The sequence below is a fragment of the Drosophila tropicalis genome, unplaced genomic scaffold (assembly GCF_018151085.1).
Source record: "Drosophila tropicalis isolate 14030-0801.00 unplaced genomic scaffold, ASM1815108v1 contig_1187, whole genome shotgun sequence".
NCBI lineage: Eukaryota > Metazoa > Arthropoda > Insecta > Diptera > Drosophilidae > Drosophila > Drosophila tropicalis.
In genome coordinates this window covers 3,323,002-3,350,433 of record NW_027172559.1, presented here as the reverse complement: position 1 = coordinate 3,350,433, position 27,432 = coordinate 3,323,002, and the positions used below count along the sequence as shown (strand labels likewise).

General features: G+C 34.2%; 5 protein-coding genes and 1 long non-coding RNA gene across 18 annotated transcripts in view; 2 read left to right on the top strand and 4 right to left on the bottom strand.

Moving 5' to 3' along the window:
• The window catches only part of Piezo (piezo type mechanosensitive ion channel component), a 33,809-nt gene extending 31,405 nt beyond the window's left edge, over positions 1-2,404 (bottom strand). For 8 of the 11 annotated variants that reach the window (XM_068291252.1, XM_068291295.1, XM_068291279.1 and 5 more), the window contains exon 1: positions 1,886-2,404. The gene's annotated coding sequence lies outside the window, so the exon portion shown is untranslated. Of the gene's footprint in view, positions 1-1,845 lie in introns of all 11 variants that reach the window. The other 3 variants (XM_068291262.1, XM_068291267.1, XM_068291303.1) reach the window with 3 other exon arrangements.
• A 2,682-nt stretch (positions 2,405-5,086) lies between these two features.
• On the bottom strand, positions 5,087-6,485 carry LOC137577799 (uncharacterized). The gene is made up of 3 exons (XR_011032483.1): positions 6,035-6,485; positions 5,907-5,970; positions 5,087-5,656 (listed from the first exon to the last, which is right to left on the bottom strand). It is a non-coding gene; the product is annotated as an uncharacterized lncRNA (long non-coding RNA).
• Acbp1 (Acyl-CoA binding protein 1) lies at positions 6,176-6,740 on the top strand. Its single transcript, XM_068291339.1, has 3 exons — positions 6,176-6,230; positions 6,296-6,410; positions 6,470-6,740. Exons 1-3 carry the CDS (start codon positions 6,216-6,218, stop codon positions 6,610-6,612), a joined length of 273 nt encoding a protein of 90 aa, XP_068147440.1. The 5' UTR covers positions 6,176-6,215; the 3' UTR covers positions 6,613-6,740.
• On the bottom strand, positions 6,681-8,659 carry Rbsn-5 (Rabenosyn-5). Its single transcript, XM_068291328.1, has 3 exons — positions 7,706-8,659; positions 7,037-7,641; positions 6,681-6,974 (listed from the first exon to the last, which is right to left on the bottom strand). The coding sequence occupies exons 1-3, from the start codon at positions 8,397-8,399 to the stop codon at positions 6,747-6,749; spliced, it is 1,527 nt and encodes a 508-aa protein (XP_068147429.1). The 5' UTR covers positions 8,400-8,659; the 3' UTR covers positions 6,681-6,746.
• A 387-nt stretch (positions 8,660-9,046) lies between these two features.
• Positions 9,047-27,432, top strand: part of PAPLA1 (Phosphatidic Acid Phospholipase A1) — a 28,732-nt gene continuing 10,346 nt past the window's right edge. The window contains 1 exon segment of the mRNA XM_068288103.1: positions 9,047-9,493. Coding sequence (XP_068144204.1) covers positions 9,274-9,493 — 220 coding nt within the window. The 5' untranslated portion in view covers positions 9,047-9,273.
• On the bottom strand, positions 9,570-26,808 carry LOC137575396 (uncharacterized). Of its 3 annotated transcripts, none has more exons than XM_068287976.1 (9): positions 26,661-26,808; positions 14,796-15,964; positions 14,387-14,604; positions 14,174-14,326; positions 13,605-13,734; positions 11,047-11,232; positions 10,438-10,849; positions 10,218-10,380; positions 9,570-10,153 (listed from the first exon to the last, which is right to left on the bottom strand). In XM_068287976.1, exons 2-9 carry the CDS (start codon positions 15,946-15,948, stop codon positions 9,686-9,688), a joined length of 2,883 nt encoding a protein of 960 aa, XP_068144077.1. In that variant the 5' UTR covers positions 15,949-15,964; positions 26,661-26,808; the 3' UTR covers positions 9,570-9,685. The 3 variants fall into 3 exon arrangements, with proteins under 3 accessions (XP_068144077.1, XP_068144070.1, XP_068144062.1); XM_068287969.1 differs by having other exon boundaries at positions 26,657-26,801; XM_068287961.1 differs by lacking the exon at positions 26,661-26,808 and adding an exon at positions 21,298-21,817.

The following is a 27,432-nucleotide window of genomic DNA, read 5'->3' as shown; positions in this document are numbered from 1 at the left end:
CATTCCCGTGTCAGAGGAAAGAGAGAGATTATGCCGTAGAATATTGTAGACAGGCAAGCGCGAGGAAGGGAGGTAAAGCAGCTATAGGGTAATTGGGCAGGGAGGGCAGGGCACATTATAAATTATGCGTCATTTATTATTGATTAGACATCAAATCAGCAAAACGAATATACAAAGCAAAAAATTGCACAAAATATGCATTAATTTATTACAGCACATACAAAATGTGGAAAAACTGCTTGGAAGGGCGGACAAAAGTGTCTAAAGTAAAGTTACTTCAGATGCTTTACAAAATCTTTGTTGGGCCTTCAAACATTGGATCAACTCTTCAGTTTTGTTTTTCAATTTCAAACAAAGATTTTCTAATGTTAGACTAATACATATGTATGTACATACATGTATTACGTCAATTTTTTAATTTTTTCTTCCATAACCATAAATTTAATGAATTTAGAAAAAATCGTAAGAACAATGAATAGTATTCAAGGTTTTTTGTTGCTTGTATTTTGTTAAATTCACACAAATTAATGTCATTCAATAGATTCCGTTTAGACTCGAACAGATGAGTCAGTGGCAAGATGAAACACAAGTTTGCGTTTTTCGGTTAAACATTAATTTTTGTAGCACGTTTTCCGGTTAGCTACATTTAGCCAAAAAAAAATGTATATACATATTCTAATTTCTAAGCTCAGCTTTAATTGGTTTGCTAAGACGATTTTTGTCAGCCTATTCTTGTAATATGTTGTCGTAGAATCGGTCATAGATCTTCCAACAAATTTGTATTTGTAAATCATTTATCATAAACTAAATGAGCACATGTAATTATATAATAGAGTTCAGTTTTGTCGTTTCAGAAGTGTGAATAATAGAATGAAAATTGTGAAAAATTCCAATAGAGCCATTTGATTAGATTAAGACAAGATTGAGTTTTAAAGGGCGTCTTTAAGGGAAGAAGTGTTAAAAAAGGTCCTGTTCACTGAAATCCGTGTGTATTTGAATATTTTGTATATTACTTAGTAATTTATATTTGTTTGGAGACTCTCACTTTAGACTTTTGTTTTTCTTTGTTTATTTTATACGTTTACATTCTTAAGTCAAACAAAAGATTCGTAAGATAAAGTTTTCTATAGAATGTGCTTACATTTTTGTGGTTGCTGCCACAGAATTGTCAAGTGCAGCGCAATTGACACCTGACAAACACTCTAAAGGTGAGCGGGGGAAGGGTGAGCATAAGAGGTGAAGGTGGAGGGTCAGTGTCCATCAGTTATTTACACAACTGTTTAACTCAACTCAAGTGCAAAGGGGGGCGCCATGGAATGGGAAGAAAGAAGATAGGGAAATGGAAAGGGACCCTCAAGTAGCTTGTCGTCATTTTAGTCAAGTAGTTTGGCCCTGACTCAAGAGGCTACTGGGTCAACTATTGCTTACTTTTTTATATTCCTTATCAAAAATAGCGTTGATCAATGGCCAAAGTGGGTTGGATGAATGGGAGGATAGATCGGTGTATATCACTCTTATCAGTGAGTAAGCGTAAATGCTGGTGTTAATGTTTAACTAATTGTTTTACGTATAAATAGATCAACAGCTGAGCACACACACGACACACAAGTAAAGGAGTGAGAGAGAGAGACAGTAAGGCAAACAAGGGAAAGTAAAAGTTAAAAAGAAACAGCAATAGAGTGAAAGAACAGCCGATCTTCCAAAACATCAGAGAGAGAAAGAAATTGCATTCTCACAAATGTTGGTTTATGTGTGTGTGTGTGTGTGTGTGCATCGTCGTTTAAATCGAAAGTAAACAAAAAGAAATGACAAGAAGAAAAAAGAAAACCTCATGTAAGTATTTACTTTGTTTATTCTCAGTTTGTTGTTTGCCTTTCACACTTACATAATTCCAATACAACACTTGTGACGCGGTGATAGGTGCAGGGGGGGCGGCGATGGGCAGGCAACGCGCCAAATCCTTAAAAATTAGTTACCATGGCCTAAACACACACATACCACACACATTGGCCGCTGTCGCTAGCGCCGCTTAACACAACATTTTCTTCTTTTCTTGTTGTTATTTTTATTTTGGCACTTTCTCACTTTGATTTTTGCCTTTTTGGCTTCGATTTTGTTTCCACTCTTTTGTTTCGGCCTTTATTTCTTTCTTGTTGCTTTCGGCCCTTAGATCACTTTCTCGCCCATTTGCATTTTCGATTTTTCCTTTCTCCCGGTCTCGCCGCTTAGCCCTTTATTATTATTATTGTTTGGCTTTCGTTTTGATTTCGATTTTTACCAAGCCGCGTAACTTTTAATTTTTTTGTTTTGTCTTGACTTCTTCCGACCGCACATATGTACTGAGACATGAAAATGTGAGACTCCGAATATGGCCCGAGTCTGCTGGCCAGACCAGACCACGACGACACTCGATTTTAACCGCGGCGAAAGCGAATTGCTATTGGAACAGTGGGCACTCCCTATGTGGTTCGATTCTGAAAACACGAAACACGTTCAAATACCAAACGAGCTACTCGCAAACCATTGAAATTATTATTAATAGATAAGGCAAATACAATGATATTATTTACTTACACTACAACTTCGGGATGTAGGAATTGAAACTCCTCGGTTTTAAGATATGGCGGATTCGATATAATTAAATCATATTTTCTCAATTTTGAGAGTTATAAAGTCAGATCTTTTGAAAAATAAGTTTAGAAAATAAAGAACAAAATAAGTAACTATTTACAACTACCTAGAACTTGCATAGAACTGTAGAATTTCAAAATCTGGAAAATTTTTTGCGAGACATGATATTAAATTGTTTGCAAAACGTCCAAAATTTTCATAAAATGAAATCTTTTTAAAGTCGAAAAGGTTTTTAACTGGAATCTTCTTCTTTGACTATATGCAACACTTTAACAAAATGCAAAAAAATGCATGAACAATTAATTTTATAACAAATTGTTAAAAAATATATAAATAGTATATAAAATACTAATTTGAACTTTATTAATCTTTATAAAATTTACTCCTTAGCTTTAACAATTTAGTTCAATTAATTTTGTCGAAATGTCATTTGTAAGTTGAATGATTTCCAAACTGGATGGCATTATACATTAATATAAATATTAACAAATTTCAAAATGTTAATTTATGTAGAAGGGGGGTTATTTGAAAAATGATGAGTCGAATTCCGACAACTCTCTCTTGAAAAGGAAATGCCTCTCTCGCCGTAAATTCTTGCATCTCTCGCCGTAAATTTTTGACTTTCTCGCCGTAAGTTTTTGCTCTCTCGCCGTGAATTTTTCCCTCTCGCCGTAAATTTGAAAACACAAAAAAAAAAAAAAAGACAAACAAAAACAATGAAAGACAAAACCCAGCAAACATTGCTACTGAATTATTCTCGTTCCATTTTAATATTTAAAATTATTTGCAAATGTTTTTCAAACGTTTAAATTACCATACCCAAATTCGAAGACAAATAAATGCAACCGAACATTGAATCCAAACTCGAAAAATTATGCGCCAAATTAAATTTTTAGGGATGGAAATTTTTTTAACATAGTTTAAAGAAATTTCATAAATTTGGTTAAATTTCGTAATTTATACAGACATTTTATAACTTATATAATTTGTATTTATTCCAGTATTTAGTTTCGACAATCGAAAATATATTGTTAGTTGATCATTTTATCTTAATCATAATTAATTACAAGAATGCACATAATGATTTTATATACATTTAAACTAAAAACTAAATGCATTTAAAACAGAGCTTATTATTAGATTTTATCCTACAAATTAATTTCATGAAGATTTTATACTATTTACATACATATGTATACCCGTGAGCCTTAAACGTTTAAACAAATGGTATTCTTGATAATTTCGCAATAATTTTGTTCTTGCCATATTAAAGCCATTGTCATTGTTTAATCTCGTTCCGTTTGCTCCTTTACTAGTGTAAAGGATAGTTCCTTAGATGGACAAATTCTTATTGAGTAACGCAATTACAAGTTATGCAGTTACCTATAAAGGCACACTGCTTTGGTGCTGCCGTCTATTTCTACCAGTCTTTCTTTCATAAAAATATACATACAAATGTAGCCATTACAAGCTCTTGAACTTGCCAGCTAAGATCTTGAGTGTTTACTCGGTTAAATACTCCACTTCATCATCTATTGTATCCTCCTGCTTTGGTGGGGATATGACCTCATACACTATTATTGAATCCTCTGCATACTCTGTTACGGGCTCCTCCTCCACGTACGTTACCACGGAGACCTGCTCCTGTTCCTCTTCGTATACTATTATTGGATCCTCTTCAATCACTATATCAAAATCGTTTTCGTGTGTGTTCTCCAAGCATTGACACTCTGTTGTCTCCGCGGACAGTGGCGTCCTTTCCACTAAGATTACCAAGCCTTGGCCAGCATGTTTCAACTTCAAATGGCGTTTTATGTTATGTAAAAAATTACACCTATAGTTGCACAGGCTGCACGCATATCTTCCCTCGTAGGTTCTTTGGTGCGAAGCTTGATGTCGCTTGAAATTCGAAGATCTAGATGTTTTAAATTTGCAGTTTTCATATGTGCACACGAGCATTTTGAGTAAATTGTTCTATTTTTGGAATAATAATAATATGCAATTCGCAGTAGGGATGGAGAAAATTACCTATCGATTGATTTTTCGATGTCGAAATATCGATAACTAGACGATTCATTTTCAATGCGATAATTAGTAACGATTTTAAGTTTATCGAATCGAGCAAAGGAGTCAGACTCCGACAACGGGTCGAACTCCGACCATCCAATCGAACAAAAGAGTCGAATTCCGACAACTCTCTCTTGAAAAGGAAATGCCTTTCTAGCCGTAAATTATTGCCTCTTTCGCCGTGAATTTTTCCCTCTCGCCGTAAATTCTTGCCTCTCTCGCCGTAAGTTTTTGCACTCGTTCCGTTTATTTGCCTCGCCCAAGGAAGTAGTGCTGGGAAAATATCGATATTTACCTATATCGATATTTTGTATGGGTCCAGATCGATACATCGATTTTCGTATCGAAATATTTTAACTCCCAAAAATTTAAAAAAAAAACGTTGGTATCAAAAACAAAAGATAAATTTTTTATTTAAACATAAGTTAACATACGTTTAAACTACTTCAAAACGATGAATCTATTTCACGAGATCATTCTTTTCCAATCATTCTTATTAATGAAAAGCAGCATGTCTACTTGTTGCGATTTAAGGCAACTTCTTTTCTCGTTAACGATGTGTCCAGCTTTGCTGAACATTCGTTCACTCTCTGTGGACGTGGCTCGGACAATGCGTTGACCATAGAGAGTTCGTTTTCTAAAAATTTCTCCGCTTCGCTTACGTTAAACGGCGACTCGTACTTAAGGAGTCTGTCTTTTGTTCCGCTTATTAAAGTCGTACAAGCAAGCAAGATTATGAAGAAGGCCACAGCATACAGGAATGACCATCGATACGGTGACTAAGTTGCTTGATGATGTGGTCAGAGTCGCGTGTTCAAAAGGATACAAAACCTTTTCCAGATCTTCCAGAATGAGAATTTCATCAGCAGATAAGGGCGGTAATGCTTTTGGAGTTTTCAAATTCGTGGTATTTCCACTAGTTTGGCATATTTGGCCACATTTTACACGATGTCGCAATCTACAAACAAAAACGTGTTTGTTACATTAGGTTAAAACTCAAAAGCTGCAGCCTACTTGTGTGGCTGCCACCAGTGGCGTAGCCAGAAAATGTTTTGGGGGGTTAACATGTTTTAGGATCAAAGATATTGAATTGGCTGAATCAATTTTATAAGAAATGAACCAATTTTCGGGGGGGGTTTTATCCCCAAACCCCCCCCGTTACTACGCCACTGGCTGCCACAACCCACAAGCGGTAGAATAATATTTACCTTCGCCATTGTCCTTGCCCTTTAAAAACTTCTCCATTTTCACATCACTGCCAACACCAAAATCCTGAATGGAAAAGTGGATTACGTTAGTATTTTAATTATATTGCTAAAATGAATTTGCAATTTACCTTACAGCTTTATCCCGCGTTTTTATTTCAAGTGAAATAATGGTCTAGTGATGGCGATATATCGAGTATCGAAGTTAGCAACATCGATATTTTCGATGTCCATGAAAATATCGATGCATCGATACTATATCGATATTTTCCCAGCACTACAAGGAAGAAAAAGACAAAAATTTTTGCAAAAATGAGTGAATTACAGGTGAGTTTTCTTTTAGTCAGTACTAAAAGTTGCTTCTCTTTGCTTAGTTTCTACTGTTTGACTAGGAATTTAACCAAGCCGCTGAGGATGTAAAGAATCTAAACACAACACCGGCAGATAACGATTTGTTGGAACTTTACAGTCTCTACAAACAGGCGACCGTGGGCGATTGCAATACAGGTGAGATTGAACAAATTTAAAAACTATCACCAATTGACGCGTTATTCTCGGATCTGCAGATAAACCTGGCTTCCTTGACTTTAAGGGCAAGGCCAAATGGGAGGCCTGGAATAACCGCAAAGGCTTGTCAAATGATGAGGCGAAAGCCGCCTACATTTCCAAAGTGAAGGCATTGATTGCTGCTGTAGGATTGAAATCCTAAATCGACATGGTCGTTTGCAGGAATCTCTCTTGAACGCACAATTATACAGATATACATATATAAACATATTCTCTGAAGGTGCTTTTCTTAGCAATTTTCTTTAATATACTTTACAAAACACCCAAAAATACTGTTTAATCGTCATTTCGATTTTGGGACAGACGCTGCCTTTCATAGACCTCACGTTGCAGCTCTCTCAGGTTCAACTCCAGAGTTTCGACAACGTCAAAGTTTAGATCCTGACGCGCCTGTTTAATATATCCCTTGATTATATTGATTTGTTCGATCAATGGATCATCCACAGTGAGCGCTGTTCCGGCAGCTTGGGGAGCAGACCAATTGGTAAGCGATTGCAGGTCAGACTGAGGAAAATAAGTAATTAACTAGACAATAATCCATCAACTAAATTGATTGTTCAACTTACTCCCTGGGCAAAACTGCCGGATTCCATGGACTGATTACTAGTGCCTGCTGCAGGACCATACCGTTCATAGGCCTCTCTGGCCAGACGCTGTTCGGTGAGAATGCGTTGTTCCGTCTCCATGCGTTTGCGCTCTTGTATTTGTCGAATGTACTCTTCCTTAGGCAATGGAGGCAGCGAAAGCATTCTTTCCTTGATGGCCTGCATGCAACTCATTCGTATGGCTTTCTTTAGGGCCTCCTCGCGACTGCCGGGCTCACAGTGTATGGCCAAAATGCGTTTACTGCGAGCATCCAATGCCTCGGCCACTTTGCCAATCTTTCCCAGCAATGCATTGGCATCGGCCAATGTAAAAATGTTTTCCCCTTCATTCAGGCTAAGATTAATTTTCATGTACATCTCCAGATCGGGTGTAACGTCTTTCTTCAGTTTTCCAATCTGCTCATAGACCTGGGCAAGCACTGGCCGACAAGTGCGACTCTCGTGCATGTCGTGGCGTGTGTCCAACAATCTGAGGCAATGCTGACAGAGGCGAATCGCCCGATCCTGCTGTAAATGCAAATTCTGAAGCGGCTCACTTTGTGTGGAAGCGAGGCTGGCCAATTGCACTAGAAAGCAAAATATAATCAATAAAATGGAATCGGTGCTTTCTAATTGGACATATATACTCACTTGCCATCTCCAGGTCCAAGAACTTGGAGCAATCATGGCACATAATGCCACCACATAGTCGGCAATGATGTTGTCTACGCGCCAGATGGAAACTCTTGGCGCAATTGGGACACAATTTTACCAGAGAGCCATCCAACCATGTCACGGTATTTCTTTCATGAATCTTCCGCTGCTCCGAATTTGTGGGCAAGTCTTTAAGCAATCGATGCAATCGTATTATCAATTTATTAGTCTCACTAGCATAGCGTTCCAGGCGTGGATTGCGGATGGATTGGAAATATTCAAAATGCGAACTTTCGGCTCCCACTTGTTGTTTCCCCATAAAGTTAAAAGCATTCTGTCTCGAACGTGCATTAGATGGTCCTCCAGAAGCGCCTCCTCCATTTCCGCCACTAGGCGATGAAAACGAAGCACCCGATGCTGTATTGCCACTGCTGCTACCGGATCGTTCATCATCGAAATTGTTAAGAATTTTATTCTTTGCTTTGGTGAATATATCCTTGAACACGGATTTCAGGGCATCTTCCTCTTCTGCATGCTGCCGAGCAAAGTGATCCGTTAAGACATCAATTGATTTCAAATCTGCACGGCAAATTGGACAAAGGAAACCCTCTAGAATCTGGCCACCGCCGTTACCAACAACAGCCAGCTGATCCTTGTCATCATCGCTATCAAAGGGATTGCTGCTCGACATTGTTCCAATTGGATATGTTCTCGCAATTTGTGGGTGTATTTGTTATTGGCAAACAGCTGATTTGATGGCAAGTGGTCACTTCCTTAATACTGCGTCAAAATGACAGAGCCATCTCACACTAGGATCTTTTTATACAACTATGATTTGCCTTGTTTAAACGAACTATAATTTTATCGAGTGCAATGAGTAACAAAAGTTAAATTTGCATTAAATCGAAAAAACATAACCCAGCTTCTTCTTCTTCTACAATTGTACTTGCCTTATTGCACAGGACTGGCTGTTTAGCCATTTTATAGCTATTCAAATGGAAATCTATTTATTTTTGTTTTAATGCTGAATGTTACAACGGTGCATAAATTACAAAAAGTCACTAAAATTATTTGTGGAATGTACTACTTAGGATATTCCGCCGTTAACTGTAACAATATATAAATATAAAATATGTATAATGTTCTCCAGTCAATTCGTAAATTTAAGAGGAAAGTAAACAAAATAAATTAATTATTATAAGTTTTAAATGTTTTAATCTAAAAGCTAAACGAAAGTGCTTGTTAATAGTTTCAGAACCTATGTTTTATAAACATTAACTACATTTTTACTTAGCATCTTCTTCTGTTAAACATCTGGCAACGCTAGGCATGTTTGGCCAAAGCTCAACGTAAACTGTGAATGGCAAGGCAGTTGCAACTTGCCTGGCTGGAAGTTTTTCTTTTAAGTTGTTTTTCTGTTAAATCTCTTGAAAAAGCACAACCAACTCTTTGTTATATTTCAAGCGCATTGAACCTACAGTGGTTAGTTTTTAATAGGCGGAACATTAAAGTTTAACCAAGTGATTTGAAGGCCAATTAAACTGGCTAGCCGGAATTTGACTGCCATGTCGGAAAGATCCAAAGGTGACGTGTCGTCGTTGTCGGCGGCACCGACATCGAATGCAACGCGAGTGGTTAAAAATCCTTTGCTAAGTGCTTCGGTGACTGGTCTAAGCTTTGATGACTTTCCCAATAAGCCGCAATTGTTGCCTGCTGCGCCGCCCGTGGTACATGCCCCGCCCCCAGCACCAACCCCCGTACTAATGGCTGGCATTCTGAATCGGGGTAAGTGTGTCAGGGTGATGAGGGCAAGTGGAAAAGGTGGTACCTGAAGGCCACTTGTTGCTGATAAGAGATAATGTTTGGCAATCGAATGTTTTATTTTTTTGGCACATAATAATTAACAACATAATGATGATGATATGAATAAACAATAAAGTTTCGTCCTCCTCTCACTTTCCACATCATCATCTAATACTATTCCATACTGCGCGTGGAATGCGAACGATAAGTAGGCATATCCAGCGTTATCTTTCTACGCCGGCAACACCATACAATGCCACAAATAATGGCCACTAAGAGTAGAAGGAGAAGAATGACACCCAAACAAATTGCTGCAATGCCTGCCTCGGTTAGAACCACGTCTCGGACATCTAAGTTAATGCTGCGCTGATTTCCAGCCGCATCAAAGGCAGTGAGTGCCACCTTCGGTTCACAACAAGAAGCCATGTAGGAAGCCTTTAATGGCTCTGAAGTGCCAGCTGTGTAATAGTTTCTGTAGAATAGACCTTCCGAAGGCTGCGCCTGTAAACGCATCATGCCCGATTGCCAATCTTGAGCGGTTACGTCCACTGTCCAGAAACGTTCACCACAATTCAGTGAATCAGCTGCCACATAATCGCAACGATTTCCGTACTCCCAGGAGAGTGTGGGTCCAGTGGTGTCCTTTAGAGATGGAAGCATTTAGTTTAGTTTTCAGAATTGAATCATTTGTAAGTAGTTTAATTACCAAAGCGTCTATAATGGAGACAACCTTCAAGTTGACCGCCATGGTGGCTGTTTCCCTGCCATAAGTCGTAAATGTCAGACGATCTGTAGTACCCATTGTCGTGCCCACTGGAGCCAAGACTTGAAGACGCACTGTGGTCGTCTGCAAAGGTTGCACATAGAAGCTGCAAAGGCAATTTTATAATCCAAAACACGGAACTTTCTTCTTTCGTTATATTTACCTGGTTGGTTGCAACTGCACTAGAAATCGCCTCTCATCGGTAACCTGAACATTAAGATATACCCGCTCTGACCTCATATTAGTCACCTCAAAGTGCAAAGTGGCCAATTGTCCAGCTGTGATCAAGAGTTGGGATTGTGTGCTCAATTCAATTTTGGTGCCACAACGTTGTAAAAGCATTGCATTCAGTGAGCTCCGCTGTTGTCCACCAGTTGAAGCAGCCAATTCGCTTTGGTTCAGACTGGGTTTGTTTTCAATTTCCGTTTCCGAAAAAGTTTCCACCTCACTTTTGGGCTCCAATTTCTCTTTGGTGTCAGCAGGAAACTGCAGTTTGGCCAGACGCAGCTTCTGACTGCTACCGATGCTGGGTGGAGCATTTTTGTAGTAGCTATCAATGCGTTTAATGATCTCGCCTAAATGGGAGGGTGCAGGAGGAGACGAAGAAGGAAGTGCTTTAGTTGCGTCAAATAAAACAAACAGCAGTCATCGATGAGAACGCCCTCTAGGTTATCAGAGCCTCTTATCAACGCTAATGGTAATGCTCAATATTTACATACATACACACATATATAGTTTATTCTTATTCAGTTTTCAGACATTGTGTACTCACCTAGAAAGACATCTGCCTTGCGTTCAGCTCTTATAAATACGTTAAATAATTTTTCTTCATTCTCGGGTTGCAGCTTTAACTTGAAATTTGTGGCTTTGCGTAGTTTATTCAATGGTATATAAGCATCCAGTTCGTCGGTGGTATTGCTAGGCGTACCAAATTTCACAAGTTTCTTTAAATTAATTTCTACATAAATAAAAATAAAAAAAAAAAAAAAATTAAACAAAACTTCATTCACATTGCCACGCAGACATTCACAGCTGTTAGATAAGCACACAGGTGTTCGCTTTGGCGTTGCCAGACAGTTGACTAAGGCGAGTAACTTAACGCATACTTAAATAAGACTTTAAAAAGAAAAAAAATCGAGTGCCGCTTAATATTTACTAACCCAAATTAATTGCAAATCGGAAGTTAAGTAAGTCTAATTTAAGTTATGAAAAAATATGTAATTGTTACTCAAGTGACTTGACAACCCTGTTAAATCAGTCAGTCGGCAGTTGCGCTGTTTGTTGTGTTGTGATAAAAGAAAACGCGTAAAAACAAAAAGAGAAAAAATAATACAAATAATTTTAATCAAATTATTTGCAATTAAATTGTGTCACCACAAACGTGTTAGTTAATCAGGCAAGATGGGCACGAACAAGTTTTATTAAATCACTATAATGGGCAATTAACGTTTTTTTCTCTTACTACGGATTGGGATCAGACCACCTTCTTTTTTCTTTGAACTTGGCCATGAGAAACAAATTGTGTTCAATACATACAAATGTATACATATATTTGGATTTAGCCTTAAAATTTGCAAAATATTTAAGATTCGATGTGTGTGTGTGTGTGTGTGTGTTTATAATTGGCTCTACAAGGTTCTTATTGCGGCAGGTCCTTTTCCCTGACAATTGATTTGTCCCGGTGTGCCAGAAAGGGAGCATCAAATTTAGTCCAGTGATAAAGAGAAATGATAGAAAAAAACGGTATAAAAAAGCTACTACTGTATACGTCAGTCTATGTGTGTGGTGTGTATTATTAACTTCCGCAATTTTCGATAACTGATTAATAACGGAAAGTTCTACTAGTTTTTATCATGTGTTTAGAGATGGTCACTCTTAACGATATTTTTAAATGCACTCACGACCATGAAATATGTTTTTGAAATTCTTATTTGCATTGACCAATGTTTGTAATCTGTTAGAAATTTTAAATATGAGTTCACACGAATTGCTGTTAACATACACTAGCAATATATGTATATGCATAAATACTACCGCATCGATAAGAGTAATCGGAAAATTTTCATTAAATAATTAGCCTAATTGAAACTTTCTATCTAATCACGCTTCTTTTTTTAGAAATGAATATACTATGCATTCCTTATTATGGGGTTTAATTTAAAATGCTATTTTCAATTTCGATAGGAATAAAAGTATAAAATATATGTATGTATGTACATATATTGGCTTATCAGGCAATGTTCGGTCCCATTTAAGTCGCTCTGAATAGAAATGCTTCAGCATTTAAAAGTGATTCTTTGAGTCATAATTGTTTTCTGTCTGGCTCCGGGTTCTCTCTGTTAATAACAATTGAACTTTGTCCATTTTAAACGACGTGGCCAGTGGCCCCTATAACCAGTGATTAATCTTAAAAGGGGAATCGCGTTTTTATTTGTTTGTTTATATAGAAGTGAATAAAGTTAGTTAGCATTACGAATTTGTGCTAGAACGAGTAAAGTCAAGCTAAAAACAATAGAACAAAGTGCTCACCAAAATTAAAAGTGCGTTGAACAAAAACAAAAATAAACAGAAAACCAAACTTACCTTATAAAAGGACAAAACAAATCACAAAGAGGAGACAAGTAGTGTTTAAAAAAAGAGTTAAAAATTTGTTCTATTATTGTTAATTGGTAACGTATTCTTAATTTTTTTTTTCTTTGTTTGTTTTTTTTTTTATTATATTTTATTAAAAGAGACCCTTAAAAAGCTAAACATTTATTTAAACAATAAACATATACATACATACACATTTATGGAGAGGGTAAAATTCATTTTGTACTACAAGTTAAATGTTAAAAGTGTTTAAGTATGTATGTATGTATGAATTAATCGAAATGACCAAGTCACGAGAATTGGTTCATCTCTACTATATTAGTGAGAGTGTGTGTGTGTGTGTGTGTGTGTGTGTGGCAACTTAGACTAAGCATAACGGTTAAGGAAAAGCGTAGGAGATTTTTGTTGGTTTCATTTTCGGCTATATACAATTACATATTCGAGAGGGGGCGGGGCTGTTAGTTAGACAAAAACTTATAAACTAAAAACATAAATTAGCAGCAGAGAAAATTGTGTGCGAGATAGAAGAATACAGAGATGGCGAATTAATTGTAAATAGTAGCAAGTGCCATTAAAGAAGAACTTAACAAATTAAGGAGCTTGGCACGCAGAGAACAAATAGTAAAAAGAATATACATAATGTGTTCCTTTAACTACTCAAGTGTTAGATAGTGATTAGAGGAGCTTGTTTTTTGTTTTTTTTTATGGTGCTGTAGAGAATATCGGTTAAGGACTAACCACCGTTTGGTGTCTCCATTGTAGCACGTCGCATATTCGCATCGATTCGTACATGCAAACTGGATAATGTTGTATCCACTGGCAAATCCAATTCCTGTACTCCCTGATACGCATCGGCCACAATAGTGAGCTGTATAAAATAAGCAAAAATAAAAGAAAACACACAAAAAAAAAAATAGTTAGCATTTTTGTCTAGGTTTCCTTTCTATCAACAAATTTGCCCTTCACTTTTCTCTCTGTAACCTAGTTATTTTCCATTTTTTTGTTTTTTTTTTTTTGGCATGCAACAACAAGGCAAACAAAAGATGCAGCATCATCTCACAACTTAAGCACCTGCCGCTAGGTAATCCAAGTTGCGCTCTTGTCGTCGTCTCACTTGGCTTGGCTTAAGCAACAACAATAACAGCAAATAAAAAATAACTACATTTTTCTTGTTGCCACTTTCAATTTTCATGCCTCTATATCTCACTCATTCACACTCTCTCTCTCTCTCTGTCTCTCTTAGACTTTTAATTAGCCCAATTACACATTTTTGACTATCTCAGTCACTCACTCACACACACACTTACCGTATTGCCCGCTATATGCTGACCATGCTCTGTGCTCACTATATGTATGATTTCACCACCCGATCTTATGGCCACCTCACCCAAAATGCCACCCACAGCCTCATCCGTTTCATTCTCACTGGCCGAACGTTCGCCATACCACAAAAGGAACAACTAAAAAATAAAATAGACATTAAAAATTAAAAACAATTTGGTATTTAATTTATCACTCACTCGTATCCTTTTCTTGAGCAATGTTATGGCTGCATCTTGCACCAATTCTGTGTGTGGTGGTATTGATGCCGTTGATATAAAGACAGCACTGTCATATGGGACTAACTCGGCGGCATGTAGAACACCCACAAAAGCATTGCCACCTTCATGTTCCTTCGTGCTATTCAAGCCGGCAATAAACTCTTGTGTGTTATTGAAACTAAAGGCAGAGGGTGCTCCTGCAAAAAAAAACCAAGTAGATTCTCAAAGTTAAAAGACATGTATTTATCACGGAATGAAAATCTCTTTTAAAGAAAAAAGGAAGTTTAGATTTAGCAATCTAAGTAAACTTCATTTGAAAACTCAAATTTCCGTTTTCCACTTCAAAAAAATCGAATTATTTAACTAGTTGTAAATTAATAGCACTTACCTGCCGCATTAAGGGTGACAAGAACAATTTTAATATTGATATTCTTATCCTGCAAAGCGTCTATATACAAACGCTTGGTCTGCTCCAACGATGCAGCTGATGGATCGACAATCACAGCCAATGGCATACGGATATAAACATCTTTAATATAGTTCCTCAATTGATCGGCCGGTAAAAGTTCGTTCTTAGAACCACCGACGTGAATGTGTTTGGGTTGCTTTCGTGGCGGAGTTGGAGTCGTCGTTGTCGTAGTCGTTGTTGTTGTTGTTGAAGTCGATGTTGTGGTTGAAGTTGGTGTCGTAGAGGTCGATGTGCCAGTAGATGTTGCTAACGTTGTAGGCCAAGGGAAACCACCAAAGCGTGCTCTTAAAATAGGTAAAGGTCCTTCTGTAGTGCCGGGGGAAGTGAAATGTATGCGCTTATGTTTCTTATCTTCATTCTCACGAATATCATCGTAGTAAAATTCATCTGATGAGGCTTTAAAGATCTGAGGCTCTTGGCGACTGGGTAACTGTTGGTCATTCGCCTGCTGGGGCTCAATTTCATCTTCGTAAATTGTCTCCATAGGCTGCTCCACACGTTGGGTGACCCCGTCACCCTCGTCTTCTACATACTCTAGGTCTGAGCTATTAGTTTCATTTTGCTGTTTATACGGAAATCTTTCCGCCTTGGCCTTGCGTACATATTCGGGTATCAAAGTTGTGGGTGGACGCGATGTGGTTGAACTTTGCTCTAATTCACGAGGCTCCTCATCATAGTATTCTGATGATGATTTTGGTATTTTGGTTTTGATTTCCTTTTTTCGCGTTGGAGCATCATCCATTACTTCTTTGGCTGAATTCTCATCATCAATATCAGGAGATGCTGTCTGAAATCCTGATGGCTGAGGCTTTTCCGTTGTGACTGATGGATTCAAATCATCCTCTCCTAGATCATTGATATGCTGTTTGTGCTCTGCCTCTATGTCGCTTTCCATTTGAGTTGGCTGATAAATATCATCGCTACTGCCCTCCATTTGGTATGAACCACCACCGCCGCCATCGCCACCACCCCCGCCGCCATAGTCCTCATCCATTAGAGTTGCTCCCACCTTTCGGCTGAGGAGTAAACCCATTAAAAGTATACCCAGACAAATTTGTGATCGTAGTATCATTTCGTTTAAGACGAATCTAAAAAAAGCAACAGAAGAAACATTAAAGGTAAAAATAAATCAATTTCGGTTTTGGAAAGCTGTTCAAATGAAGTTCATTGTTGGCTGACTAAATGACTGACTGACTGATTGATTGATTGATTGCCTTCCCTAGTTGGCTCTGTCAAAAAACTTCATTCGCGCTTATTCATAATTGTTGCAATTATTCATCATTATTATAATTATGTTTGTTATTTTTCATTTTGGCCGGTTTTTTTTTTTTTAACAATTTATGAAAGATTTTCAACACTTTCGCAATGCAAAACAACAACAAAGATAAAAAAAAAATGCCAGAAACCAAAGCAAAGCAAAAAGTGAAATGTGAATTAAAATAATTTGACATTATAATGATGAACTGTCAAGAAATTTTGGCATTTGAAATTCGGAAATTAAGTTGACGAAAGTTTTGTGGAAATTTCCCAGCTAATTATAAATTGTTCTAGATAATCATTGTGAAGGGGTTATTAAATATTACAAATGTCAATTCCAAGAAACTTTTAAATCAATGTCAAAAATATTAATAAAACATTTTATTACAAAATGATTGTCAAAAGAAGCAAAAAAAAAAAGATTTTAGAATTTAATGATTACATTCATAAAATAGGAAAGGAATAATATATCAATAAAAATATTTTGAAATTGTATAAAGAAGTTGTATAAAATGACGTCTACCAAATAATCCTATTAACGACAAGTCAAAGTCAACAAAGCCCTGTACGTGTGACGTCGGGGTCACCAATCGTTAAACATCTACTTAGCAACGTTTTTTCAACATCATCATTCAATTATTGTTATCAAAAGGTTATAAATATATTATGAAGCATCAAATCCGCGAATAAAATCTATAAAAAATGTCCTAAAGTACTGATATATTAATAGTAATCGAGCATAACTAATAACATTTTAACTTCAGGAGAAAAAGTGAACATTTGCTAAAGAGAACATGAGAAGTTCCATGCAAAATTCGTTTCATTGAAATACCATTTAAAATCTTATTAGCCCCGCACAATAAAACAACGATTCCCATGCTCTTGGACTAAACAAGTTAACTTGGGCATTTTTATTAACTCGAAATTGTTTTGATTAAGTCATGTTCATGAACATGCGTCAATGCAAAAAAACATTTGCCTAGACGAGAGTCATAAATAAATAAAATAAAATTATTGTGTAAACAAAATGCCGACAACCAAAGAAAAGAAAAAAAAAAAAATCAAAAAAACTAAAATGCAAAGTCAACAAAATACAGTTTAAATAAAAGTCAGAGATTTGCTTGTATTTAATCAGCTGAGGCTTAGTCTGAGGTAGAGGCCTATTGAAAAAGGCCCGAACAAAATAGTTAACTAAAATTTAACCCGCATTAGAAATGAATAATAGAGAATTATAAACGAGTAACTAAAAATATAAATACATATACATATACAATTATGTATATAAATCTTAAGTTAATATATGGTCAAGGTTTTCGCTTATTGTTGTCGTCGATTTGTCAAACCTGCTGCAGCTGAGGAAAACAGAAATGAAGAAGAAAACGTCGAGCTGACATTAGCAAATGACCAAAGCATGAGAGGCACAAAATGCAGCAATCATACAAAAAATATATAAATAAATATATATAAATGAACGAAAAGCAAAATCACAGCTTGTGGTTCGAGTTAATAATACCCTGGATTTCTATATAATCCTGATAGGTAACTAAAAGCCTCTATTACAGTATTTTATTATAGAGTGGGACTTCAATATACGAACTATCATCATTTGATTAAATTCTGACTTTAAAAAGGCAAAAAGAATTTAAATCAGTCTAAAAATAAAAGTTAAACACGAATTTAAAGAAAATGTAATGGGAAACCCATATACATATATCCCAGCTGAACATATTCTGAAAGTTTCCAAACGATTGGATAAGTTGTTCTCAAGATTCTACGTTGACCAATTGACAAAAAGATCTTGAGACTTTCTAAGCACCATTACTTTTTAGCGACAACGACTTTCGTCCCTTAAAGATATTAGAAAGGTGGGCAGAAACCAAGTAAAAGTGACGGATCAAGAATATATATCTATGAAAAACTGAACAATAGGTAAATTAAATATTCCCTGAGTTTGAGGTTACAGGGTATGAGAAAAGAGCATTGACAACTTCTTTCACAGCAAACTTGATTAAAGTTGGCTTCGGGAAACACGCAAACAATCTTCGCTTTTTTTTATTTTTTTTTCTTTTTTAATTTATTATATTTAATTAAGCAAAATGCAATTAACACTTGGGCATAGGCAAAGGTTTGTTTGACTTTTTTGTTGTGTTTGTTTTGTTTTTTTTTTTTTTTTAATGCATTTTGCGGCCGTTTGAATAACAAATTAGCAACAAATCAATTTGAATGATTGATTTCTTGGCTCTTGTCGCGACTTTAATTTTTTTTTTTTTTTTGCCTCGTGTGCTGCAAGCAGTCGTCTCCTCCACCTTCTCCCTGCTCACCCCCTCCGCTATTGCTTTATCTCTCTCAAATACAGAAGAGCGAAACTGAAACCTAAGCAGCTGCCATTAATTAACAATATGCAAAAAAATAAAAACAAAAAGATATATATTTTTTGGTATGAAACAAAACACGAGTTAAATTCAAGCCTTTTTGGTATCGCTTGATGCGTAAAAGTAGAAATAAATTAATTTAAAATATTCTGCCTTCGTTTTTCTTGTTGGCGCTTTTTTTGTTTTGTTTTATTTATTTATTTTTTATTTTATTTGGCAGCTGCTTAAGTTGCTCTCTGAATTTCGTTTTCCAAGATGTTTAATACTTGTATACCCTGTAGGTAATGTTTATATAGACATGTCGCAGATCAAAAAGATATATGTACATATATATGTTAAATGGCAGAACGAAATTGGAGTCGGTTATTATGAATTGACAAGGGAAAAATGTTATAATTTTATAGACAACCTATCATTCTGTAAACATAATCGATCTTAACTTAAGATTTTTAAGTTATATTTGTTAAAAAATCCATAGACATCTAAGATGTGGAAATACTCTAAAAAAAAATTTAAGTACATAATTGTTAATAAATGGATCTTGTTGGATTCTATGTAATTATAGGTACATATTACAACTTATATTCGATAATAATCCGTTTAAAGATGATGAACTTGAAGGATAATCTTAAATCCAGAAGATGTTTAAACTTTATAGATAAATCATTTAGTTTTCTCATTAGGGTATTTTAAAGTCGTGATTCTCTTATGTATACAAATTATTTTTTGGTTACTCTTTGTTTTTGGAGCGTTGCAGCAAGGTCAATGCGCAGTTTTTATTTTTGTGAAGCCGGTTCAAAGAGATCTCATACAGGGGGGCAGGAGGAGTTAAGAGTGAAACAAGCGACACGGTCGGCAATCTTGACAAATGCATTTTTTATTTGGATTTCACTAATGATTAGGTCTTTCACTATAAATTTATCAATTGATCTACATAGTAAAGACATCTAGTATGTAGATATATGCTAAAGTTCCGCTTGATTTTCCATTTTCTACATAAATGATAAGTTTCTACTCAAGTCATTCAATTGACACGTTCTTATGTCTCCACTTATCAAAATGTATTAATGTATATTTTTCAAAAATTGTATGAATATGGACCAATGTCTTTAGCATCTTTCATTCATAATTTATTTGTTACTAAATATTTGCAGTATATTTCTTAGACTCTAAGTTTGGTCACGTAACTCAAATGAAAATTACAAGTTCATACGATTTCTTCATCTGAATCATGGTCAATCCCATTACTAAAACGTTTTTTAATTTGTTTTTAATTTTAATGGCACAGGTGTTTTATTACAATTTTTCTATTTTTAAGCCCTTTAATAAACCAAAAACCTGAATAGATAATCTCATTTGACATTTTCTATAGGAAGTTATGGTTTAAATGTTGATAAAGATAGGATTTTATAGTAAATATATGGGAAATATGCTGAAATTAATTAATTCTGTTTGAGACTAGTGAGTGAAATGTTATTAATGTAAGACCCCTAATTACTATAATAATATTATCTACTCACATTTCCACGTACTATTAGCATAAAGTCAATTGAATTATTGCTTATTATAGATTCTAAAAACCTTTATTTGGAACAAAATCTATAACAAATGATAATGTGTTTCACTACAATCTAAACTAGATCCAATCCATTCAATGTCCGATATTTGATATATGTAAAGGCAATCTAAAGAAGATTTTATGTTTTTTAAAAATGTATGGAAATACAATTCAAAGGCAAATAACAATTTTTACAACATAATTGACATATCAATTGTTTTAACACTTTGTTTAAATATCAATTATAAACGAAACTCACAGAACAAAAAAGTTATATAAATATGTTTAATAACTTTAAAATTTGAGAAACTGTTTTAGGAAAAATAAAATTTACACTTTTTCAAATGATTTTTTCGAAAATTAATCACAGTTTTTGCTACCAAAAAGTACAACTCCCGCTTTAGATTTAGTTTGAAAATAAATAATGTTTCGATATTTTCGATTAGATAATACATAAACAAACTTTTACTTAATCACAAATAAAATTATTTAGTAGCTTAACTAAGTTTTGTCTTTACTTATTACTTTACTTGTTACTCTCTATAGAAACAAAAGTTGTTAAGAGTATAGAAACTATAAAATAAAAGCAGCTAACCATAATCCTGTCTAAAATTTTATGACTTTTAACTGACTGACAATATTATTATATGCCATAAAAAAAAAAAATACAAATAACAGTACGGAATTTGAGTTGTTTTCATTTGCTTTATGATTATTATTGTTAGTTTTTTTTTTTTAGGCAATTTGTTTAGCAATTAAAGGTAAGAGGAAAAAAAAGGGGTACATAGTATATGTATCTGTATCTGCTATGACAGTTCATCATCAATCAGCATCCGAATGATTCTAATTCTATAAACAAATTAGAAAGAGAGAGATGAAGCATCATAGGGGGGGAGGAAAGGGGGAGAACGAGTTGCAATTATTATAAGAGTCTCAGCAAAAGTTTAAGCATTTATTTGCGCTATGATTTTAATATCACTCAATTGTTGTTGTTGTTGTAGTTGTTTGCTATTATTAATGAGAAATATAATTGCAAAAATTATAAATTCAAATTACGTTTCGTTGGGGAACGTGTAAATGTACATATGAATGTGTGAGTAAAATGTGTGTTGAACCCTTTTTTCTTGACATTGAAAACATTTTGTTGACAAAATAAGTTGCCAATTTCTTTTATTTGTTTTTCTAAGTTTGTTTTGTTTCTTTTAAAAACTTTTCAACTTGTTCTTTCACTTGCCTTCTGCTGGATACGTGGCAATCAACTAAAACACTTTTCAGCTGTTTTCAGCTGCCGTTGTTTTTTAATTCGATGCTTAATTTTTATATAAAATTGTATTTCAATTTAACCCACCGCACAAATGACTTAGGCAACAAACTTGTTTTAATTTTTAACCCAAAAAAATAAAAGGGAAAGAAAACTGAATTTATGGTTTGCACTTGATTTATGCCTTTTGCGCACTTCTTTGAATTGTTTATTAAAAGATTATGCAAAAATTCAGATTTTATTTTTCTTTTTCTGTTTTACTCTTTTTGTTGTTGTTGTTTTTGTTTTGTTTTAAACCACTTGCACTTTGCAGTTGGCGGCGCGAACAGAAAACGTTTGTTGTAGTTGTTGTTGTTGCATTTGTCTCAACCCGTTTAAATAAATTTTCTCATTTAACTTTACACACGTTGCGTGTTGTTGTTTTTGTTGTCGTTGTTTAATGTTGTTAAAATATTTTTTGTTGTTTAACTTGTCCGAAACACTTGCGTCCGCATCAACGTCTTAAATGAAACTGAAAGCAGAAACTCGGAACGCGCTCAGAGCTCGATTTTTTGTGTTTCATTTGATTTTTTTCTGTTTCTGTTCGGGCCAAAAACGCGTCGTCGACGTTTCGATTACTTGGCCTGGCCTGGCAGTGGCCCGAGTTGGCTTGGCTTGCGCTTAACTCAATCGATGCTGGGCAAATATTAACTGAGTGTATGTGTGTGTGTGTGTGTGTGTGTTTTGTTTGGGAATTCGGCATCGGAATCTTGAAGAGCGTGCCACTGATAAGTAATAACGTGCTTGGGGATATACAGAGCATGAAAGGTGCCCCCCATACATATAGATATTTAGATATATGTATTGGTATATATGTGTGCACATAAATGTCTATATGTTTGAACATGTTTAATAATGATGATTGGGTATACTTCATACATACATACAACATGTCACATAACTATGCATCGGGCGGGATGGAAGTGGGTGATGGGGCTGCATTCTTAAACATCTCTTATGCAAGAATTCTGTGTTCGATATTCAATATTATGTTTGAACTTATGTTACATCAATTCTGTACGTATCGTTTAATCTCAGTTTTTCATTCCTACAACCCAAACTTTTCCATGTTTTAACAGGATTTATATGAAAACTGTTTCGGTTTCTTTTCCAAATAGTTTTTAAATCTTGTTTTAATTTTGACTATTATGAAAAACTCCTGAAACTCAGTACCATTATAATCTATAATATAAACAACTTTTGCCTACAATTTCAGGTAAAATATTAAAGAAAACAGTTAAATAGACTTATAAATAATGTTTTGAAATTCAGTTTCATTTATTGAAATTATAAAATGTCCTTATGGGATCAATTATAAAATGGAATTTTAAATACTTAGGGCTTAAAAATGTATTTCCGCTTGTGATAATTACTTTAATATTCTGACTCATATAAATTTAAAGTCATTATCGAGTTACGAAATGAAAATTTTCATTTTTATCACGAATGAACGTAAATGATGTAAAAGACAACTATTTAATCTCCACTATTTGAAATTCTTTGAGAGATTAACAAAGAAATTTTTATCAAATATGTAGATATTCTTAAGATTCTTTTTATTTCAAAGATTACAATTTATGTAAACTTTTTTAGTTATCTCAATGGGAAGTTAGAAGTTAAAGAGTTCTTATTTTACTTTAAGCACAATGGATAGAATTCTATTTTCATTCATTGACTCATTAAACAAACAAAAAAAACACTCATCATGTTGTGCAACTATTTGAAATGTGTAAAAGCTTTACTAAAATAACTTCCGGTAAACTTTTTAATGCTCATTTCGATTAAAACTTCGTAGATGAAAGCCAAAACGAAAGAAATTAAATTTCAAGAAATCAATCGTTTATTTTCTTTAAAAGAATAATACGACATTTATATGCAAGTTTGTAAAAAATTACCTAATTTAACAGCTTTTTGATTCTTTAGTGGTTCTCTATTTGTTTTGGCGTTGAAGATATTACATGGTCTTTGCAGTTCGCAGCAGATCCTGCTGATAGAACTTGATAGTTATCAAAATGGCTCTACAAACAACTTTATTTTGACTTCATTCGCAAGGTTTCAAACAGTTTAAGAAGGTCAAAACCAAAACTGTCAACATATTTTAAATCTTATGAAAAAGGGTTAAAAACAATTCGAGCAAAATTTTAAGAGATACAACCTTTGGGACTTCCAACTATTGAATTTTATTAGGCGGAAATATATTGCAATTGTATGGTAATTTTACATGAATCGATTTATCAAAACGTTTTCAGCAAGTGAGTAGAACTTATGTACTAATCTTACAATAGATTATATATATTCTTGATCAGTAGAACGCCATATTAATCACATTTCTTTGATCTAAGGTCGTTTTAGGCCTTATGCCCTAACCCTTAAGCTTAGCCTTGATTTCATCACAGAAATTATTGTAAATGAACAACCAAAGACATAATAAGCGGCTAAAAATGCACCCAAACGAACTAGCCAATCAATTCCCCATTGCTCGGCCATTAAGAAAATGGCAAGCCTACCAAATTAATACATTTTACTATAACTTTTTAACTATAAAACATCACATTCACGATAACCACAACCAAATTCATGCTTTTCACTTAACAGCTGTTTAAGTTCTGAATAAAATTGGAAAAAACTTTTGGTTTCTATGTTTACCGAATGGTGGGTAATAACACAGATTTAGGAATAATCACATAAGATAAAAACATAAAAAGTTTTTTATTTGTTTTAGGTTTATTGCCCACTTTCACTTTTCGAGGATTCTTTAGAAAATTTCTCTCTTTCTGTTTTGGTTTCTTATTTTGAAGCATTAGCATTGAGTTAGCGTCTCATCTATCAAGTTCAAAGACATTAAAGTTGACTATTTTTTTTTAATTTTTGTATTTTTTGCAAAAGTTCTTTGCAGGTTGACCTTTTTTTCTGTTTTGATTTTATTTTTTTTATTGTCTTATTTTAACTAGCTCATTGAAAATTCAGGCAAGGTAATTCGGTTGTGTGTGTGTGAGGAGGAAGTTCACTTCATACGAATATTAAAAATAAAAAAAAAATGGAAAAATGGAGCGTGAAACGAATTTAATATTGCCGTTGATGATGATCATCGTTAACAGCAATAAAAATCATAATAAATATACATACTCATGTATACAATATATTTATTTATGCGGAAATATATACAGTATATCTTTTTGCCCACTGTGACTAATGGGTCTAGTGGAAAAAGATGCTCTAAGTATTACCTGTTAAATGTTTTTTTTTTTTCTTAGCTTTCTTTTGTGTCATTCTTTACAAAATTTCATTTGTTTGCCTTTGTTTTGTCTCTTTTCTTTTTCTGTCTTTTGCAATTGTTTGTTTTGTTTGTTGCTTGCCTCTCAAGGTTGTATATAACAAAAAAAAAAAAACCATAAGAAACATACTAAAGCATTAGCAATGAATAATATGACACAGAGACGAGACAGGCAGACAACTTATGTTGGCACTTACTTAGTTTTATTACTGTTTATTGTATTTTTTTTTTTATGGCACGACAACTAATTTTGTGGTCTTTTTTCTCAATAACTATTTGCGTTTTTGACCTACGTGTCTTCTAAAAACCACTCAAAGGCGTAGCTGCTGGATGAGGGGGAATCATTGAAAGATCGTCGTTTTTTTCCCCTTCTACAAAGGTTTTTTTCTAATCTTTGAAAACAAATCAAAAATTATCGGTTTCTCTTAGTGACGCAACATTAATTAAGACTCTCAGGTGCTACTTAGAAATCAAAACAAACACAGAAAGGTGAAAAAACTTTACTCATTGTCGAATTTAACAGCCGAATGTATGCCGAAAAAATACTTAAATAGGCTCGATAGGCTAACTTTCAGAGCATTGCTCTAGGTTAAAAGTTTGCTGAATTATTCAGCAACAAAAAGACAGGAGTTCTTTATAATCCAATGAAAAATTTATTCTTTTTTGAATAAAAATATGAGTTAAAGCAAACTATATATGTATATATTCAAGATGTTAGGCAACAAGCAAACAAGTTGTATACCCTTTAAAAAAGATTTTAGAACAATTAAAAGAAGTCTATCTAAGGGCTTATCCAGGATTTACATTAGGGGTACTACAAGGCCTTACTAAATATTTGGCGTACATTTTGATTAGAATTAAAAAAAAAAAAAAAATAACTAATATCAAAAATTTAAACAAATTGCATTTTAAACAAAATGAATGCACTTTGTCTATGGTCAAAACCACCAAAATGTTATGTTCACCCCTTTAGGTAATTAACATCTAAACTACCCCCATGTGTAGCCTTTAATTCAATTGCTTTTAAATTTCTTTAAGACAAGAGTTAAAAGAACCCATTCAAATTTATGAAAAATTTATGTGAAATTTTTTATTGCGAAATTGAAAAAAGAAAATTTTAAATAAATTTATAAGTTTTACGCTCTATTGTGATGTGTTAATCATAACCTCAGACCTTCAACGTTAGTCGACGTGAAAAGGACATTTTTAAAATCGAAGAAAATATAACGTAAATGTTTTTTTTACTGAATAATAGATCTGAAATTCTTATTCTCCTATAAAATTTCATAGGGGATTGAACAAAGAAGAGTTAAAAATTGAAAAGTTCCAGCTTTAACATCGACCACTTTTTTAGGAACTGTTTAAAATTGGTGACCTAAACATATGACTGACTCATCGGTACTAGAAATTTCCAAAGAACAATTTTCTAAACGTTTATGTGTGTAGAAATCGATTTTAAAAAGCAAGTTCGTTTTCTTTCCTTGTGTTGGCGAATTTTCATAACTTTAGTTCGTTTTAAAGCTTTGTTTTAAAGTTAGGCAAATTAGTTTAAATTCCCTTGGCAGTTCTCTTTCTTTTTTTGAAGGACATACAATAATAAGAGACTCCCATATAAGTTTCCTATACATTTTATACATGTACAAATGTATATACAATTCGTTTAGTCTACATATATACATTCTGATCAATTTATAGCTTAGAGAATTTATGCGGCTCACGCAATTTCTCATTTCATTTTATGCTTCGGTTTATTTTGTTGTTTTATTATGCAATCAACTTTTGTTTTTGTATTGTTTTTTGTTTCTTTCTGCAATTAACACTTTCGCGGCTTGGTAAGCAGCAAGAAAAACCCTTTATATATTTGGCAATATCCAAAGCCGATGCCATATAGTATATGTGTATATATTTTTGATTATCATTTCATTTGCTGCTTGGTTGGTTTTTTTTTTTTTTTTTTTGTGTTGCCTGGTTTAATATTATGATGAATATATTATACAAAATGTGTTAATTAAAAATTACCAACTTGTTTTCCAACAAGCTTCCAAAAAAGATACGAGAGAGTGAGAGAACTGGTGCAAGGCACTGCCCAGCTTTAGTTGTCTATATATATATGTGTATATATGTTGAAGTTGGTTATATATCCTTTTTTGCTTCTTGGCGTATTGAAACACTTGCACTTTGTACACTTTTTCGTTCACAACTAAAACAAATTCTACTAATTACAGACCTTTTTGTAGTCTTTTGAGTTGGTTGTCTCATAATTTTGTTTAAATATTTAACAATTGTTTGGAAGTGGAAACTTAGTCTATACGTCATGTATATATAGACAATATGTTGTTGTTGCACAAATAAAACGCACCCAAAAGTCCCGGATAATTGATAAGATAATTTCATAAGAATCTACATTGGAATTACCAGGCTGAAGGGCAGGAAAGGGCGGGTTTCAGTATCTGGTCGGATGTGTCAGAAACTCCACAGAATGCGGGTGAGTGAGTGACTGACATAATTACCATATGATGGGAATAACCCATCGAAATATTTCAACTACTCATTTCACTTGAACTTGTTAGCTACCTGAGTTCGTTGCCTAAGTCTTTTGTTTGTAGCCGTGTCACGGACACAGGTCGTATAATTTATTTACGGGTTACTCCCCTCTTATGAAAAAAGGATATTGAAATGAGTAAGAAAAAGAGAAAAAGAAAGAAATAAATTAACAAAATTTTAATACTCTCACTTAAAACTTTAGAAAATATGTTTAAAAAATTATTTTTAAACTGTTAAAATTAAATTAAAAC

Bases quoted from the DNA above. Each gene is read 5' to 3' on its own strand.
- LOC137575396 (XM_068287976.1), bottom strand. From the start codon at position 15,948: ATGATACTACGATCACAAATTTGTCTGGGTATACTTTTAATGGGTTTA. The intron at 10,850-11,046 runs GTGAGTACACAA...CCTCCCATTTAG, and splicing joins CAAGGCAGATGTCTTTCTAG to GCGAGATCATTAAACGCATT. The intron at 10,154-10,217 runs GTAATTAAACTA...CCATCTCTAAAG, and splicing joins TCTCCATTATAGACGCTTTG to GACACCACTGGACCCACACT.
- Acbp1 (XM_068291339.1), top strand. The intron at 6,411-6,469 runs GTGAGATTGAAC...TCGGATCTGCAG, and splicing joins CGTGGGCGATTGCAATACAG to ATAAACCTGGCTTCCTTGAC.
- Rbsn-5 (XM_068291328.1), bottom strand. From the start codon at position 8,399: ATGTCGAGCAGCAATCCCTTTGATAGCGATGATGACAAGGATCAGCTG. The intron at 7,642-7,705 runs GTGAGTATATAT...TTTGCTTTCTAG, and splicing joins CTTGGACCTGGAGATGGCAA to TGCAATTGGCCAGCCTCGCT. The intron at 6,975-7,036 runs GTAAGTTGAACA...TATTTTCCTCAG, and splicing joins CCGGCAGTTTTGCCCAGGGA to TCTGACCTGCAATCGCTTAC.